This window comes from Penicillium canariense (assembly GCF_028826845.1).
Source record: "Penicillium canariense strain IBT 26290 chromosome Unknown utg000001l_segment0_segment0, whole genome shotgun sequence".
In the NCBI taxonomy this organism is placed as follows: Eukaryota; Fungi; Ascomycota; class Eurotiomycetes; order Eurotiales; family Aspergillaceae; genus Penicillium; species Penicillium canariense.
The window spans coordinates 9,049,647-9,065,827 of record NW_026622728.1 but is presented as its reverse complement, the minus strand read 5'-3'; the positions used below and the strand labels follow the sequence as shown (position 1 = coordinate 9,065,827).

The following is a 16,181-nucleotide window of genomic DNA, read 5'->3' as shown; positions in this document are numbered from 1 at the left end:
AAGTAATATAGATCCAAGAAAGGAGTGGAGATGCTCCCGGATTATGCAGCAAAATTGACCTCTGGACCGAGACAATGCCATTGTCAACCCGTTGAGTGCGTGCTCTCGAAGCACAAGACACCCACAACCCCTGACCCTAAACAACTGCCGCTCTATCGAGACAGTGTTCCACAAAAGAAAAAGCTAGCAAAAGCAAACGAAGAACCGAACGCCCTCTATGCTCTCTGATCTATCCCAATCATCGCCAAACGCCATGATAAATATACAAGTCGAAGAAACGGAACGGAGCCAAGAAGGTATCATACACATCTACTCCTCAGACGGCATCCTCATGTAAGCATCGATAGCAGCACTAAACGCAGCAAAGCCAGCGCAGCCAAAAGCAGCCGCCTGCGGACCAGCCTTAGCGCCTAGGATGCCGCCGGTCAGACAACCCGCCGCGACACTGTTGGTCAGGTCGTTCTTCGCGCGGAGACCCTCGATGCAGCATTCGGTTCCGGAGTAGAGTGCGCCGACAATGCCGAAGTTCCTCGCGGACGACCAGGAGCGCGCGCCCATGTCTTTGAAGCCACGGCGGACTTGGTCGCGCCAGGGGAGGTGAGAGATTTCGCGGCCTTGTGGTGTGAGAGGAGAGTCGTAGGACATCTGGACGATAGGCGAGCTGTCAGGCAATGTTGTGTATGCGTAAGGAGAGTGACTTTAACTTACACTGGCCATGAATAGACCGAATGCACCACCGAGGGCGAACCCCATCGTACCGGAGATGACAGTCTTCACGGGGCATGATTCCATACCAGCTTGCATCTATCGGCGGAAATTCGTTAACGCACATTGTGATCCCATCGACTCGAAATGGCACCTACCATCTTGACCATCGCCTGTTCTTGCTCGCTCATGCCGGCCGTCTGGGTGTTCCCTCCCATCCCCGGTGTCATGCCTGGGATGCTCATGGTGAATGATTATGTGAATAAGCTCGAAGTTGCGGAACGGTGAAGGAGTGGTCGCTGTATGGATTTTCTATCCGATGGACAGATAGCCACTAAGATATGTGCGGGCGGCCGGGGGGGGGGGGGGGGGAGAAGAGGTGGGTATGATTTCCCCTGCGTCGATGCAACTTGAACAAAGTCTGGTCCGAGAGGCGCGGAGACCTTGCGGAGATGGCGACCCGCGCAAATTTATTTTCCCGGTGGCCCAAACAGGCCCAACATGCAAATTCGCACGTGACTGGAGGCCGGCCAATCATTGCGCCTTTCCTGGATATACATGGCGATGGGGATGTATCGGTATGATAATCTGGATTTTGGATTCTTATAGAGATGTCTGAATCCCTGTAAGGGTTATGAGATTGCTAAGTAGACCCGCATTGACAAATGACCGGATCGAAAGAGCAAAGTAATCTAACCAGACGCCCTCAAATATAAGCAAGAGGAGAGTAACAACGCTCTCGTGTTAAATAAGTCGTAGCCCAGCATGATTCCGTGGATGGGGGGTGTTCGTGCCAATTCGTCCAACAGAGACCCCGAGAATGGAGCCGAAGAAGGAAATGGGATAAATATATACATAGAAGGTAGAGCAAGGAAAAAATAGATGTGCGTTAGTCCGCTTTGCTGTTTTTGCCGCGACTCGATCCAGAGGAAGAATCTTTCCGTTCTGGGGACGGCGAAAGACTACGCTCCCACTCAGCCATGAGATTCGAGGCAGTACGTTGCAGCTTGGAGGGGGCCAACTTTGTGATGGTCGGCCAGGGGATACCCTCGGTCACACTGGGGTCAGGCGCGGCGGAACTGGGGTTCCACTCGCCAAAACTAGGAGGAACAGGCGTCAGCGCATAACGAGGTTGTCATAGATGAAATCAGAGAAAGTCGAATTGTACCTAGCACTGGTTCGGGGGCTGCTGCCTTGCGTGGCGGGCGAATGATTATGCTTCAAGGACTCGACCGTGGACCGACTGGATGAGGGCGTATGCATCATCTTAGATGCGGGCAACGGCGTGTCCCACATGTCCCAGTTGTCGGCTGTATCATCCTCCACTTCCACTAGACTGCTGGAGGGGTGATCGGGATGCTCGGGTTCGTTCTCGCCCCGTGGGGTCGTGGCGGCGATGGTGTTGTCGACGAGGCTGCGGCGAGGGCCGGGCCGGGGAGACGTCTGTGCTGGTGAATCAACCCCGAATTCATGCCAGAAAGACGTAGAAATATCCGCCGGTTTGGTGTCTTTACCAGATGATGTCTCGCCTGCTGTTCCCCGACCCCGCGATGACGACGATGACGATCGCGATGCGGTCCCTGTAGCAAATAGCTGATCCCGACTGCGTGATTTGGCTAGAGAGTCCCGCTTGCGCGTATTGGGCGGGGCCAATGAGCCGTGCGATGGGGACATGGTGCGTGATTCTGTTGCGTTGATACCTTCTTCGCCGACGGTGGCTTGTCGGATGTCTTCGAAGAATGTCCATAAGCCTTCGCGTAGATCGGAAGCCATCTGCTTCCCGGTACGCACCAGAGCCTCTCTTGATGGGGGAGGCATATTCTTCCGCCACTGCGCCAGCACATGCTCCGGTACCTGGCTCTCATCGGTGGGTGCCCCAATGCTGGACACATTGTTGCGCTCGACAGATGGCAGTGTAGCTGACCGCGGGGTGCGGCCCACGCGATCAGCCTCAGAGAGACTGGCATCCCCGGTCGTCGGGCTGGATGCGGTGACGGGGGATAGCAGCGACAACGTCCGCGTGTGCGTCCCCTGGAAGATTCGCCGACCGTTGGCCGAAATAGTCGTTCCCTTTGCGGAAGCCACACGAATACTGCTTCGCCGGTCCAACTCCCGACTAACGCGCTCTTGTGATACCGATGAGCCTCCGACCGAGCTCAGACTCTGTTCCCGACGATGTGAAGCTGTCCCTTCCAGCCCGTTGAAATCGGGAGACCGTAGCGGTAGTAGTGGTTCGGCATGATGGCTAATCTCGGTCCGTTTCTTCGACTTTTCCGACTGTGCCCACTGTTTCTTCAGCGTCATCAGGTCTACCTCGGCCCGGTGCAGCTCCTCTCGAAGCTCCATCACCCTCCGTTCTTGTGAAGCGATGGCGCGAAGGAAATCGTAGCCATCGTCATCCGCATCGAGCGGCATGAAAGCCCCGGCGGGAAGTGCAGAGGATGGGCGAGTCGACGACTGCGTCACAGGGGTCATGGATCCTGGTGAAGAGACACTGGTTTCGGAGACGGCAGTTGGAGGCTGGTCCAGCGGGATGTTGATGGGGAAATTCAAGGTTAAGCGCTTGGTATGGCGAGCTCCGGAGTGGGCACGAGGTAAGGATGAGGGGTGCTGCCGCAAGAGTGAAGAGGATCGAGAGAGCGATTGTGAAGGCTCCTCGGAGGCAACGTCCGGCTGGATTGGGGAGTCGACGACCGGCGAGGCCGGAGTGGTCGCGGTGGTCATCGGCGTCGAAGTTTGGGACGTTTGCGGCGGAGGACCGTGGATGAGGTCGTCGCCCGTTCCCGGGGAGAGCTCCATGGTGGGCCAGCCAACAGGGAGAGGAGAATCACCGGACAAAGGCAAGAATTAACATGAAGCGAATGACTATGTACAGGACGGGTGATGGGAGGAGAAGGGGGAAAAGGGAGAGAGGAGAAGAAAAAGAAGAAGAGTGACAGGCGTCGAGGCCTGGACAAATCCCCGTGCTCTTCTCCTGAGAGAATCGAGTCCACCCGGCGGGTCTCCGCGACCGCGCATCCTTGCCCCAAGCGTTTCAGGGGCCCGAGGCTTTCGTTCCACTCCTCCCTGTCGCGATGATGATTATTATTATGGAGATGGTGATTATTTCCCCGAGCTCCATGTTCATTTGCTGCTGCTGAGGATATCCTCCTCGAGCGCACTGGCTATACTCTGTATGGAGTACGGAGTCCTCGGTCATTATCTATTTCCGCAGGGTATGTAAATCAGTCGTTACCTGGATATTCCAATAGTCATCCACCTCTCTAGGTACGGAGTACTTTGAGGGCAATCGGTCAAGATATATACTGTAGCTTCTTGCAGTTGTAGTGCACGCCCGCGGTTAGCCCAATAATCGGTGTCTCATCGTACTGCAAAGATATGGAGATATGTTTGCCGAAAACGACCTTGACTGCAAGCCCAACTCCGTTGGCATATTAGGATCCAAGCACGAAGGTCTTCGCCTCGTGGGGTCATTATCCTCCGCCAGCCGCGTGGGTCGCGCCAACGCGGCGACTAATCACCACAATACGAAGAATAATAACCATACTCCGTACTAAGCCCTCGATTCGTTGCCAAGTGCTCCGTACGGGATCCACATTTCACCGCTAACTCAGCGAGAGTAATCACAATAATAAATTTATGGTCCTCGAAGCGGGCTCCTCTTTGCGGATCCCTTGTTTGATTAGTTCCATGACCTCGAAGAAAAATGTTTGATGTGGCTTGCAGCCAACCTGGTGAATTAAACTTAAATGTGGGGGTTGCCTCTATAGTTGAGACGGTGTGGGCGGGTCGAGTGATTTGCCATCATGCGAAGTAACTAAGAAGGGATCGTGTTTCTTTAGGGTGTCCCTATTAGATATTGGATTCCAAGTCTATGGGGCAAAGGTACTAAGTCTGTCATTTTGGTTCTTTGATTGGTATTGGGAAGTCGATAACTTTGCGCAACTCTTCCACGCTGATTGTGAAATATGCTTTTTCCAGCTCAAGGGGTGAAATGTAAACAAGTGTGGAGAGCTAGTTTGTCAGGTTGAGAAAACACTTTTGAATTCCAGAATGAAACAAAATCTGTCCTTGCCGAGATGGATGTCGCCTGGTAAAGTTCTAAATCGATCACCTGCCAGACACCGCACTTGCAGGCCGAAGACCACCAACAGCAGAGGTGCAGTGCGAAGCAAGTATCTCAAAAAACACTGGTGGGCTATTTGTTCTAATGGGATGGCAGCATATCCAACCATAGCATATATTTCCATTGCGACAGGCTATTATCGAGATCTCTGACACATATTGCACATTTGAACTCCCCCTTGCTCTTCAGCACGACATAACGGAAGTAGGGGGTCACAGGGGAATAGCGACAATAGCACACGTAAATGACAGCGGCAGAAAAGAAAGACTATCTATGCAGAAGAGAAGAATAAACACAACGGCCCTGGTAAGACACCAGACCCGGCCCATAATTCTGTCGGAAGGGCAAGAGAAAGAAAGGGACGGGCAAGGACAACAGAAAAAAGTATTAAGGAATATTACACCAGATCATGACCAGTCAAGAACTCCGGGCCATTTCCGCTAAGGAATCAACAAGCGGGCATCAAAAGGGGAATAATGAACGGACACCAAGGATGCAAAGCCAGCGGCAAGCTCGGAAGGGCAAAAACGAATGCAAGGGTTATACAGACAAGTCAAAACGCCAAAATAGTCTATACAATGAACGTAAACAAGGTTCATGGCAGCAAGGGAGTTGAATGCGTAGCAGAGGACAATTGCTTTTTGGTGAGAAATCTGGAGTTTAGATTCCCCAACGGTTGCGGAGTCCCTCCGCCCAGCGCTGGTAGAGTACATCGGACAGTTGTTTGGTGTGTTCCATGCCAGGTACGTTTTGGCCAGGCATGCTGGAGCGAGGCGGAGATTGAGGTACAACGTCGACTCCATGCGTCGACTGTCGGCGACGGTGGCTCTTGAGGTGCGGGTTGTTTTGGGCTAGCACCAGGCGAGGACGAGACGGAGAGTCCGGTTGAGGGGGCGTTGCGGGGATCAAGGTGGAGAGGCGTGGGTCGGCTTGAAGTCTCTCATTCATGCTTCTGATAATGTGGTAGAGGCCCTCGGGATCGACCATCTCTAGGTCGCTCCAAGCCTCGGCCAGCCGAGAAATGGCCTCGCGTTTCTCGCCGTCTCCAGTGGTAGCAAGAACTTCTTGGCAGGACATGCCGATAGCCCGGCTGTAGGCACGCCGTCCTAGTTGGGCCTCTTTGCTCGTTGGTTCAGAAGACAAGGCCTTGGGGCTCGTGTTCTCATCAAAGCCCGGTGGGACCTTGGGAGGGGTAGATTCGTTCGGGACCTTATCCGATACACGGCGGAATTGGCGAACAGTAGACGGACTGTTGCCAAAGCTCAAATCTAGACCCAGAGGCTGCTTGACGCCACTAGATCGGCGCTTCGTATTTGCGCGCCGAATCGAAGGAGATCGCTCAGCGGATCGCTCAACGGTCGGAGTACGTCGGACAGTCGAATTGGCTTGGATAGTGGAATTGAGCTGGTGCTTCGGGGGCGGTGGCGGTTGTTGGGAAATGTGCATGTCCTGTAGCAATTCGGCTGGGTCGCAATCATCGTCCTCTTCATCAAGTGTAGACCAGTCCTTGCCCTTCGGCACCCACATCGTCGGCGCCTTCACGGTGTCGAAGACCCAGTCCTCATCGTCCTCGGCAGGGGGTGGCTTGGTGAGAGTATTGCTGCAGATAAACCCGTCAGTCACTGCTTTAGATGAGCCTTATTGGGGGTGCCTTACAGAGACTCAGCATAGTATTTCACGTCCTTAGTGATTCCCCGACCACCGTCCCAGTCTTGCTTGCGCTGAATCAATTCCTGCAAGGCCTCAGTCTTCCCCGCATTTCGAATAAACTTGTGTCGCAGCAACTCCTTCGCGCTGGGTCGGCGATCTGGGTCCTTGGTCAAGCACTGCGCAATGAAGTCCTTGAAAGTGTTACTGTAATCACTGCCCTCGAGGCGGGGTGCAGGCTGCTTCGGGATAAGGAACAGGACCTTCATCGGGTGGGTGCTAGCGTGAGGCGGTTCGCCGTTGATCATTTCGATCGCAGTGATACCCAGAGACCAGATGTCTGCCTTAAAATCGTAGCCAGCCTGCTGGATCACTTCTGGTGCCATCCAGAACGGAGTCCCTACAAAGGTGTTGCGCTGAGACTTGATGTTGACCAACTGCGCAGCCACGCCGAAATCTGCCAGCTTCACTTTTCCTGTATTCGAGAGCAAGACATTGGCAGCCTTGACGTCACGATGAATCTTTCCTTCGGCGTGTAGGTATTCCAGACCTTGTAGTAGTTGTTGACAAACGATCGCGACATGTGCCTCGTTGAATACCCCTGGTTTTAACTGTTACCTGATTAGCCATTGGGACCCCAACCAAAATCGAAGCACGGGGATCTGACGAACCAGGTCTAGGCAAGATCCGCCTCCTAGGTATTCCATGACAATCCAAAGCTTGTGCCCTTTCAGGAAACTGGCTTTGTACTGTGTAACAAACGCACTGGCGCAGGTGGCTAGGACGGAAATCTCCTGCTGAATCTCCTGAATATCATCTTCACTAGACTCAAGATCGATCTGCGATGATGGATAAGGTCAATGGGGATTCGGCCGGCAGTTTCGGGTTAATTGGGACCGTACATGCTTGACGGCGACAATCTCGCCAGTGTGGGTGTCAATCGCTTTGTAGACGACGCCAAAACTACCACCTGTAAACAAAGAAAAGAAATGCGGTCAGCACATGATGTGCAGGGGGCTTGGGGTCAGATGTCCGACTCACTTCCCAACTCCTCCATCACCTGGTAACGGCTCGCCATATCGTCCGCCATGGTTGCGCAACGATCGGACCCAGCTAGCGACTCCGGTCGGACAGGGCTGCAACGGACTTGACGGTGCTCATCCAGAGGAGGAGAGACTGGTGAGCTTTGGGGTCAGCTGTGAGCTGTGGGAAAGAGCTCTGAGCTTCGCAGCAGCAAGCAAGTGTCCAGGGACATGAAGAGTCGGGCAGCTAAAGGGGTGGAGCATATAACGATAATCGCCCAAACAACAGCCCCGTCTCGCATGGCAACCGCTAGTGCCTGAGGCATTAAATGTGGATGAAGCTAGCCCCATTAGGAAAGGCGTATGCGCAAGGGTTCCCAGTCACGGGAGGGGATTGTATCACATGCACCACATTTCTTGCAAAGGAGGAGTCAAAATCAGTGAATAACTATCCGATAAAGGGTGGATTATTAGCTGGAGGGAAATCTATTTTTATACACCACTACAATCGACGATGCTCTATTGGGACACCCCTAGATATACTTGTACGGGTTCATAATGCCGTTCTGGAGAGTGATTTATCAGTACCATTGTGATCACAGCGGAAGGAGATATGGGGGTATGGAAAGTACTCACCGGATCATAGAGCGCCTTCAACTGCTTCATCAGCTTGACCATCGTGTCGTTCTGGCTATAGCCAATGAATTCCCGCTTGGCAATGCCCAAGCCGTGCTCGGCACTGATACTGCCCTGGCGCTTCTGGATCCATTCGTACACCCAAGGCTCAATAGCCTTCTCGACCTCCTTGTTGTACTGGCGCACGGACACATTCAGGTGCAGGTTCGAGTCACCCATGTGGCCGTAGCCAACAACAGCACGGACAGGGAAGGAGTCGTCATCGCCGACTAAGCCCTTCTCAGTCAGCCGCTGCTTGCAGTCCTCCACAAGTTGGTACAGCTCAGGCAGCGGGATCGACACGTCGTACTTGTAGGTGCCACCCAGGTGGCTCAGAGCCTCGGTGATACCCTCACGCCATCGCCACAGGGCCTGGAATTGTGTCTCATCTTGGGCCAAGACGCCGTCGGCGACAATGCCCTCGCCCATGACGTTCTCGAGGAACGACTCGAGTTTCTCCATGTCGTGCTCGGCATTGGAGCCGCTGGTCTCAATCAGACAGTAGAAAGGGTACTCGCCTTCCAGAGGCTGCTTGCTACCAGTGGATTCGTGAACCAAGCGCTGGCTGCGGCCATCCATCAGCTCAAATGCAGAGAGAATCTCCGACAGCTGGCCCTTGGCCTCCCGGTAAGCACGCTGCACCTGCTCGAAGCTCTCCAGTCCAAAGTAGGCAACGTTCACAGCCTTGGCCCGCGGGGGACAGATAATGGCAACCTTAGTGATGAGACCAATAGTTCCCTCAGCACCAATGAAAAGCTGCTTGAGGTCGTAACCCGTATTGTTCTTGCGCAGAGTAGAGAGCGCGTCAACGATAGTACCATCTGGAAGCACCGCCTCAAGACCGAGCACATTTCCATGAAGAGAGCCGTAGCGTAGCAGCCGCAGGCCACCAGCGTTGGTCGCAACGTTGCCTCCAATATGGCAAGATCCCTTGGCACCCAGGTCCAGAGGGAAGAGATGATTTCGCTCCGCAAGGTATTGGTCGGCAACCTCCAGGATCACACCGGCATCCGCAACGAGCACACCAGAAGCCTCGTCAAACGAGCGAATCTGGTTCATCCGCGAGGTGTTGATCACGATCTCGTCGAAGACCGGGACCGAGCCACCGACCAGACCAGTGTTTCCACCCTGCGGCACCACAGCCAACTTCCGCTCGTTGCAGTAGGCCAGCACCTTGCTGACCTCCTCCGTACTCTGGGGCTTCAAGACTAGGCGGGTGTGGCCGCGGTACTTGCGCATCCAGTCGCTGTTGAAGGGCTCAAGGTCGTCTGTCGCATCGGTGGTCACACCATCGACAACGGCGGACTGGGAGCCCAGAAGCTCCTTGAAGAAGGCCACATCGTCGGCGGTGAGCTCGCCGAAGTTAGGATCACGCTTCACATTGGGGTATGCGTCGCTAGTGTACTTGATCTGCTTGTCGGCTCGAACGGTGGAGCTTCCGCTGAAGGTGCGGACAGCAGTCGCAGCTGGTGATTGGAGGAGGGTGGGTCGGAGGATGATACGCGGGCGAGGCACGCGTGCCCGACGCAGGGCATTTGAAAGGTTCCGAGCACCAGACATGGTGTGGAGGGTGTGGAAGAGAAAACAAGGCGAGGGAGGATCAAGAAGATAAATTTTGGGGTGGATGGGTCAATTGAAGAGTGGAGATCCCGCCTCCGATCTCCTGCCGACGGGCCCGTCGCACCATTACATGCACTCGGATTTTGTATCCGCTTTGCACGCCATCGGCGATTCTCGGCGCTGGCCTTTGGCGGCCAATTTCCCCAACACTTGCGATCTGGATCCAATCCCGGACCGAACGAAGCAGGAATTGCATCCCGGCAAGCAGTCTTAATACCCTGAAAAGACTACAAGAATACGGTCTGGCACGGTCGTCGTTCGCGGCCCAACTTTTCGTCCGCATTGATTAATCTAAGCCACTCCTCAGCTGTCTGAAAATCCTTGCACGCAAAACCCTCCCAGGGCTTGCAAAAATATACCGTAAATTGAAATGCCTCCTGGGGTAAACCATTACAGCCATTCTTCTTGAGTGCCTAATTCAAAGTTACTAGCATGAAACCAACCCGACTGAAAGGATTTCTCGGAGCCAGTCACCTCACCCTACACCGTCGGTGCTTCCATCAAGTCGACCTGGAAAGGCTGTGTAGAGCTGGATGCTGTGCGATACTAATTGGTTGAAGAGTGCTTTTTACATTTTGATTTCATTTTCCAGGTTATACCATCCGAGTATCAACCCTAAAATTGCGATTGGAACCCTGTGAGCTTATACCAATACCTTCAAGTAAGAGCTCATCTGCGGTGCGAAGTCTCGTCAAAAACAATATCGATCATGTTTGACCACCCACCTACTTAGTGTCTCAAGACGACAGTGAGCATGCAGACTGTAGCCCACCAGCGTATTATTCAATCCAGCCCGGCCCTTCTACTACAGATTTTGATCCAAATAAACAAAAACCCAGTTGTTGGACCGCGAAACCCGACCACGCGAGAGTCAGTTACGTCATGTTAGTGCCCCGCCAGCGGTCCTGGCGGGCAGCTTCGATTTCTCACCCGGCGAGCTCTTTCTTCTCACGCAAATCTTTGAAATGACTTCCACGGTTCTCGTTACCGGCGCCAGCGGCTTTCTGGGGCGCCAGCTGTTTAACATTTTCCAGCGCTCGGGGGTCCTAGTGGTCGGACAGGGTCTCACGCGTGCTGCCCCGCCGACCATCCTCAAGGCGAATCTGGAAAAGGCAGAAGACATTAAAGCTCTCCTGGACGATGTCAAGTGAGTTCTGGGAAAAAGAATTGGTACTTAGTGAACGCAATTAACTCATCGCTCCTTGCTTGCTCCAGGCCCCAGATTGTCATCCACAGTAAGCTACTGGAATCCTCCGAAGTAATCCAATCATTGTGCCCAAGTTAACGCGGGCTGGAACCAGGCGCGGCAAACCGATTCCCGGACCTGTGCGAGAAAGATCCCGAGCAAGCACGCAAGGTCAACGTTGACGCGACTCGCGCCCTTGCCGAAGAATGTCAGGCCCGCGGGGCATTCCTCATCTACATCTCGACCGACTACGTTTTTTCCGGCAAGGAGGGTGAAGCTCCCTATGAGGCTGATGCCGAGACCAACCCACCAAACATCTATGGTGAATTGAAGCGCGATGGTGAATTGGCCGTCCTGGAGGCCACCAAGGACTCGGGACTCGGCGTGGTGCTGCGCGTGCCGGTGCTGTACGGGGCTGCCAAGCAAAACTCCGAGAGCGCGGTCAATATCCTGCTGGACGCGGTCGAGAAGGCGCAGGATGAGAATGCCGGCGTGAAGATGGATGACTGGGCCCAGCGATATCCCACCAACACCGAAGATGTGGCCCGCGTGACCCGGGACATTGTCATCAAGTATCTGCAGCAGAAGGACCAAATCCAGGAGCTGCCGCACATCCTGCAATTCACCTCAGAGGACCGCATGACGAAGTATGAAATCTGCGAGAAGCTGGCCGAGGTGATGGGCTGGGGCCTACCGGGGATGATCCGGAACAAGCAGGGCAATGAGCCCGGAGGTGTCCAGCGGCCCTACGATACCCACTTGTCCACCAAGGCACTGGTGGACTTGGGCATTGACGTGCGGACTATGGACTTTGTTGCCTGGTGGTAAGTACATTGATATCTCGTCTTTTCTTCGGTCTCAGGAGGCTAATGTTTACTTGTTTCAGGCGGAGGGAATTGGGCGCGTATAGAAAATAATGACCATGGCAAGGGATCAGTTTCGCTAGAAGCTTGTATAAGCTTCTCCGCTGCCGCATGTGTAAAGACTTGTGTAGGCCCTGCTCAATCAGGAATGGAAAATAAATGAATATTACAGGCCCAGAATTGCCGTGAAAGACTATTCTCACACCAACTCGTCGACCTGGCTGACTCTAGCACCAAGACTTCCCTGCGGTGGAACGTACCGCTGTGGGACCCAAATTCGCGCGACGGGAGTTCGTGTGGCTCCAATTCCCTGGTAGAGAAGCAAATAGCGCGGCGTAGATTACTCTAGCGGCTCCCAGACATAGGTTATACTGTTGACCGTGAAACTTGGGGCTTATCGAGAGATCCCTCAAAGGGGCGAGAGTGAGGCCGCGGCTGCGGGGGGGTACATTGTCGGGTAAGCTAACATGGGAAAGCACCTGCATCCACTCTGCAAGCACTTTTCCTACTCTTGTTGTCGCAGAGATGGACGACCCGCTGTCCCATTACTTCGACGAGAGGATGAATCGCACCGGTGAAGGCCCGGCAAAGCGCTTTGCAGCGTTCTCGGCGTTTGGCACGAAACCACTATTTAGGAGCTCAAGACAAAAATACAGATCATAGATCGACACATGTTTGGCCCTTGTGATTGGGTCAATATACAGCGCCTTCATGACGTGCATTGGGGAGGATAGACCCAACCGATCCCTAGTCGCCCATCCCACGCCAGGTGGACCTCGGGTCTATCCACGGCGTCCACTGCGGATCAGTCGACTGCGGTGGAGTGGAGTCTGCAGGGTCCAGATCCTCGCGTCTTCAAGTCCCCCAAATTAAAGCCTTGTGCGACACCCACTAGTCCGGCTCGGTAGCTAGGTTCAGGGGAACGAGGCCGTAGTCGTCGGAGTAGAGTTTCAGAATGCGCAGGCATAGGACGAGTAGGGCGGATATTGCCAATAGTCTCCGCCGATCGCAGACCTGTCGCACTGAAGAATGTCGCCCGGAAACGGCTTCCTCGACCCCATTCACATTCGCCCTTCTTCCTCACCAACCCATCCACATGCCCACGTTCGGTCCGCGCACTCTCAATTTCCACAACCCCATCCAGCTCGCTCTCTGGTAAGTGCCATTGGTCTGTTCTCGCGCCACAGATGCGTCCACGCGTCCTGCCACCCCAGCCCAAATGTAGTCAGATTCCTGATCAGCACTCGCATTTTCCCTCCGAGGGACCGAATATTCATTGCAAACTCAGCCGTGTGAGGTGTGCAGGCCTGTGTTCAGGACTGTCGGAGTCGATTTCAGCCTCATCTCATACACTGGTGCCTTTTATTCCCACTGCTTTTTCTCTCTCTTGCTTTCGCACAAATCCCACCACCCTGTCGCCTGCTGCTTTGGTCTTTATTTCCCCCTCGTGTGCAAGGGCATCTTGGTTGTCACATTTTACACATCTTTGTTGTGGTGCTCACTGACATCCCTGGCCATCAGTCTTCCCCCGAGAATGTGACTTTGATCGAACGGCGATAAGGATTTGACTTGGAATTATAAACCGTGACACAAGTCCCCGTGGGTGCATGCGTTGCATTCTCCAGAGTCATGGCGAAGTACACTGTGGACGCGACAGGGCAGCAGGTGCCGACGAAGGGTTCCCCGCATTATTTGTCGCAAGATCGACCACTGACGGGAAGAGAGCGTGCCGACAAAGACAAGATGGAAAAAGGTGTGCGCTCAGCTACAGCAGGCGAGAACGCCGCAAACCAGCAGAACCCGTCAATTGCCAGAAGCATGTCTCGGTACCGACGCAATCGACCTTCTGCACGGACCGACCCATCGGCCGCTTCGACAACACCTCCAACCCCTGCGCTTCCAGATCATGCGAAAGTTCAATCTGTACCTCCCCTGCCAAGAAGCGCTCAGCAAACGCTGGGGGCGGAGGATGAGCGTGCGAAAGAGCAACACCGGCTGAATGCCATGGAACAGTTGACAGGCGGGGCGATTGCGGTTCAATCAATCCCGTCGCGGTCTGCAAAGACAGCGAGAGAAGTCCAGCCGAGGAAGGGGTTACATAAAGATGGCTCCGCAACGACATCACCGACGACATCATCGCAGGTGGTTCAGTCAGGGAGACGTCGAGCTGACCCTCCACCTTCCTCCGGTGACAACAACCGCAAGTCGCTCCTGCAAAAGGTTGGGCTCTCCAAGCCGAAGCAGCCCCGTGATCAAGTCAAGGAACACTCCAAAGTACCGCCAGCAGCAATTCCCAATTATATTGGGGTTGGAGGGGGGGCATTGTGCCCGGAACTGATGCGCCGGTCTCTGCAGTCAATGCTGGCGAGCGCTTAGTGCTGGTGAAGTTTCGAGATGCTACTGCGAAGATGCCCGTGACTCCGTACACCCAGGTGCAAGATGTACTGGCGTCCGCTTCCCAACACATCTCACACGATATTGATCCCGCCACTTTCATCCTGATTGAATCCTTCCAACAGATCGATTTGGAACGACCCTTGCGCCGGTACGAGCGCATCCGAGATGTCATGAACTCCTGGACTCTGGATAGCGATGGCGTCCTCATTATTGTCCCGCCCTCGAGTTTGGAAGCTATCGCTCAGCTCGAGGCTCAGAGTGTTCCTGCCGAGAAACCCGCCGAGGCTACTGTCTACCTCTACCACTCCCACCGTCCCCGCAAGTGGGACAAACGATATGTCACACTCCGTGCAGATGGGCAGGTGACAGTCGCCAAGAAAGAAAACTCGAAGGATAGCACCAACATCTGCCACTTATCCGACTTTGATATCTACTCCCCGAATGTCCGATCGCTTGCGAAGCAACTCAACCCACCAAAAAGGATTTGCTTTGCAATCAAGAGTCAGCAGAAATCTTCCATGTTTCTCTCAACGGAAAACTTTGTGCACTTCTTCAGCACCAACGACCGCGCTGTGGCGGATAGGTGGTACGAGGCTGTCCAAGGCTGGCGCAGCTGGTATCTCGTGAATAAAGTGGGCGTTGCGGATCCGGTCAAAAGGCCAGAAGATGTGGATCATAAGTCTTCAATGTTGCAACCCACGATGACCATGACTTCCCAGAAGCGAAGTGTACTTACCGATACCCCTCGGCTAGATCGTCAAAACAGTGAGCCAGAGCCTTGCCGTTCCAAAGAACATGCACAAAAAGTGAGATCCGAGATGTCTGTTTCTCGCAGAAAGACCACTCGCGATCATAGGCCACCCCCCAGCTCTCTTCCCAAGACTCTTGCCATCGATACCAATACGATTACATCTCAGGCGCTCCCTTCTCAGGGATCGTTGTCTGCCACTGAAGCCCTGAATGACTCTGTCTTCACATCTTCTGGCCTATTGGGTAGAACATATACCCAGCGACAGCAAGCGATGCGTGAGCGAGAAGAGAGCGAGAAACGGGCGACGCAAGATCCGTTTGCTAGTCAAGGACTCGTGGGTGGAAGCCCTATGTACTCTCCGGCGGCTCAGTCGAGCAGCCGCACCAATACACCTACCCAGGCCGATGCTGCCGCGTATCTGGGGCGTACCCAATCTATCAACCAGACTCAGAAACCGCTGGTCGACTTGACTCCGGTCTTCGTGGAACCACCGCAGCATACGCGCAAAGGTCGCGGCATCACCATTGAGCCTGGAAGACAGTTGATCGACGCAGCCACGGGACCCGATTTGTCCCCCGGCATTGTGGCGGTTCCCTCGGCGACCTCCTGGCGCCGACCTTGCGCCGAAATCTCCTCCCAGTCCCGGTACCGCTCGAATACCATGCGCAGCGGGCGACAGGTCTCTGCACCCGTTCAGAGCCCAGCCTCCCACTCCGCCGGGGCTAGCCCGGCTTCTCCAAATAGTCCATATCTGGCGAACAGTCTGCTAGCAGCGGCGAGCCGGAAGACGAGCAATATCCAGGGCCAGGGCAAGGCAACAGGAGGGCACGGCGTCGCAACAGGCGACCGCAACGCAACACGTCCATTGCTCGATATGTCAGCCGATAACCCCTTTGCGGAAGGCAGTCTGCTTCGGCAACTGTAGGCAAATGACCTTCAACGATGACATGATTTATTTCAGGGAATTTCCCGGTGTTCGGTAATGACTACTCTCGGCGATTTTACGAAGGTCTTAGCTGTCAATCATCGGAAGACCAAAACACAAAAACCTCAAGCATTCCTGAGGGTCTCCTCTCAGGATCGGATCGTCGGGCTTGAGATGTATGGCCAATTGTTAAGATACCCATTTTCTGCTGAGAATTCGATCTATTAGTGAGCAAGCTAGGATCTTATAACATCATTGCTCTTT

At 54.2% G+C, this 16,181-nt stretch overlaps 6 protein-coding genes across 6 annotated transcripts; 2 read left to right on the top strand and 4 right to left on the bottom strand.

Moving 5' to 3' along the window:
• Positions 1-309: 309 nt before the first annotated feature.
• Positions 310-950, bottom strand: N7482_003139 (translocation channel protein TIM22; the record flags this gene model as incomplete). The annotated part of the gene is made up of 3 exons (XM_056685264.1): positions 310-645; positions 709-804; positions 864-950. 3 exons carry the CDS (start codon positions 948-950, stop codon positions 310-312), a joined length of 519 nt encoding a protein of 172 aa, XP_056548870.1.
• Positions 951-1,594: 644 nt separating this feature from the next.
• On the bottom strand, positions 1,595-3,504 carry N7482_003138 (DUF4048 domain-containing protein; the record flags this gene model as incomplete). The annotated part of the gene is made up of 2 exons (XM_056685263.1): positions 1,595-1,805; positions 1,874-3,504. 2 exons carry the CDS (start codon positions 3,502-3,504, stop codon positions 1,595-1,597), a joined length of 1,842 nt encoding a protein of 613 aa, XP_056548869.1.
• Positions 3,505-5,491: 1,987 nt separating this feature from the next.
• N7482_003137 (STE20 family serine/threonine-protein kinase) lies at positions 5,492-7,568 on the bottom strand (the record flags this gene model as incomplete). The annotated part of the gene is made up of 5 exons (XM_056685262.1): positions 5,492-6,431; positions 6,488-7,089; positions 7,150-7,317; positions 7,381-7,448; positions 7,520-7,568. 5 exons carry the CDS (start codon positions 7,566-7,568, stop codon positions 5,492-5,494), a joined length of 1,827 nt encoding a protein of 608 aa, XP_056548868.1.
• A 465-nt stretch (positions 7,569-8,033) lies between these two features.
• On the bottom strand, positions 8,034-9,735 carry N7482_003136 (FAD-binding oxidoreductase; the record flags this gene model as incomplete). Its single annotated transcript, XM_056685261.1, has 2 exons — positions 8,034-8,066; positions 8,137-9,735. 2 exons carry the CDS (start codon positions 9,733-9,735, stop codon positions 8,034-8,036), a joined length of 1,632 nt encoding a protein of 543 aa, XP_056548867.1.
• A 1,025-nt stretch (positions 9,736-10,760) lies between these two features.
• On the top strand, positions 10,761-11,809 carry N7482_003135 (dTDP-4-dehydrorhamnose reductase family protein; the record flags this gene model as incomplete). Its single annotated transcript, XM_056685260.1, has 3 exons — positions 10,761-10,942; positions 11,011-11,030; positions 11,097-11,809. 3 exons carry the CDS (start codon positions 10,761-10,763, stop codon positions 11,807-11,809), a joined length of 915 nt encoding a protein of 304 aa, XP_056548866.1.
• A 1,664-nt stretch (positions 11,810-13,473) lies between these two features.
• N7482_003134 (uncharacterized protein) lies at positions 13,474-15,917 on the top strand (the record flags this gene model as incomplete). Its single annotated transcript, XM_056685259.1, has 2 exons — positions 13,474-14,092; positions 14,200-15,917. 2 exons carry the CDS (start codon positions 13,474-13,476, stop codon positions 15,915-15,917), a joined length of 2,337 nt encoding a protein of 778 aa, XP_056548865.1.
• Positions 15,918-16,181: the final 264 nt, after the last annotated feature.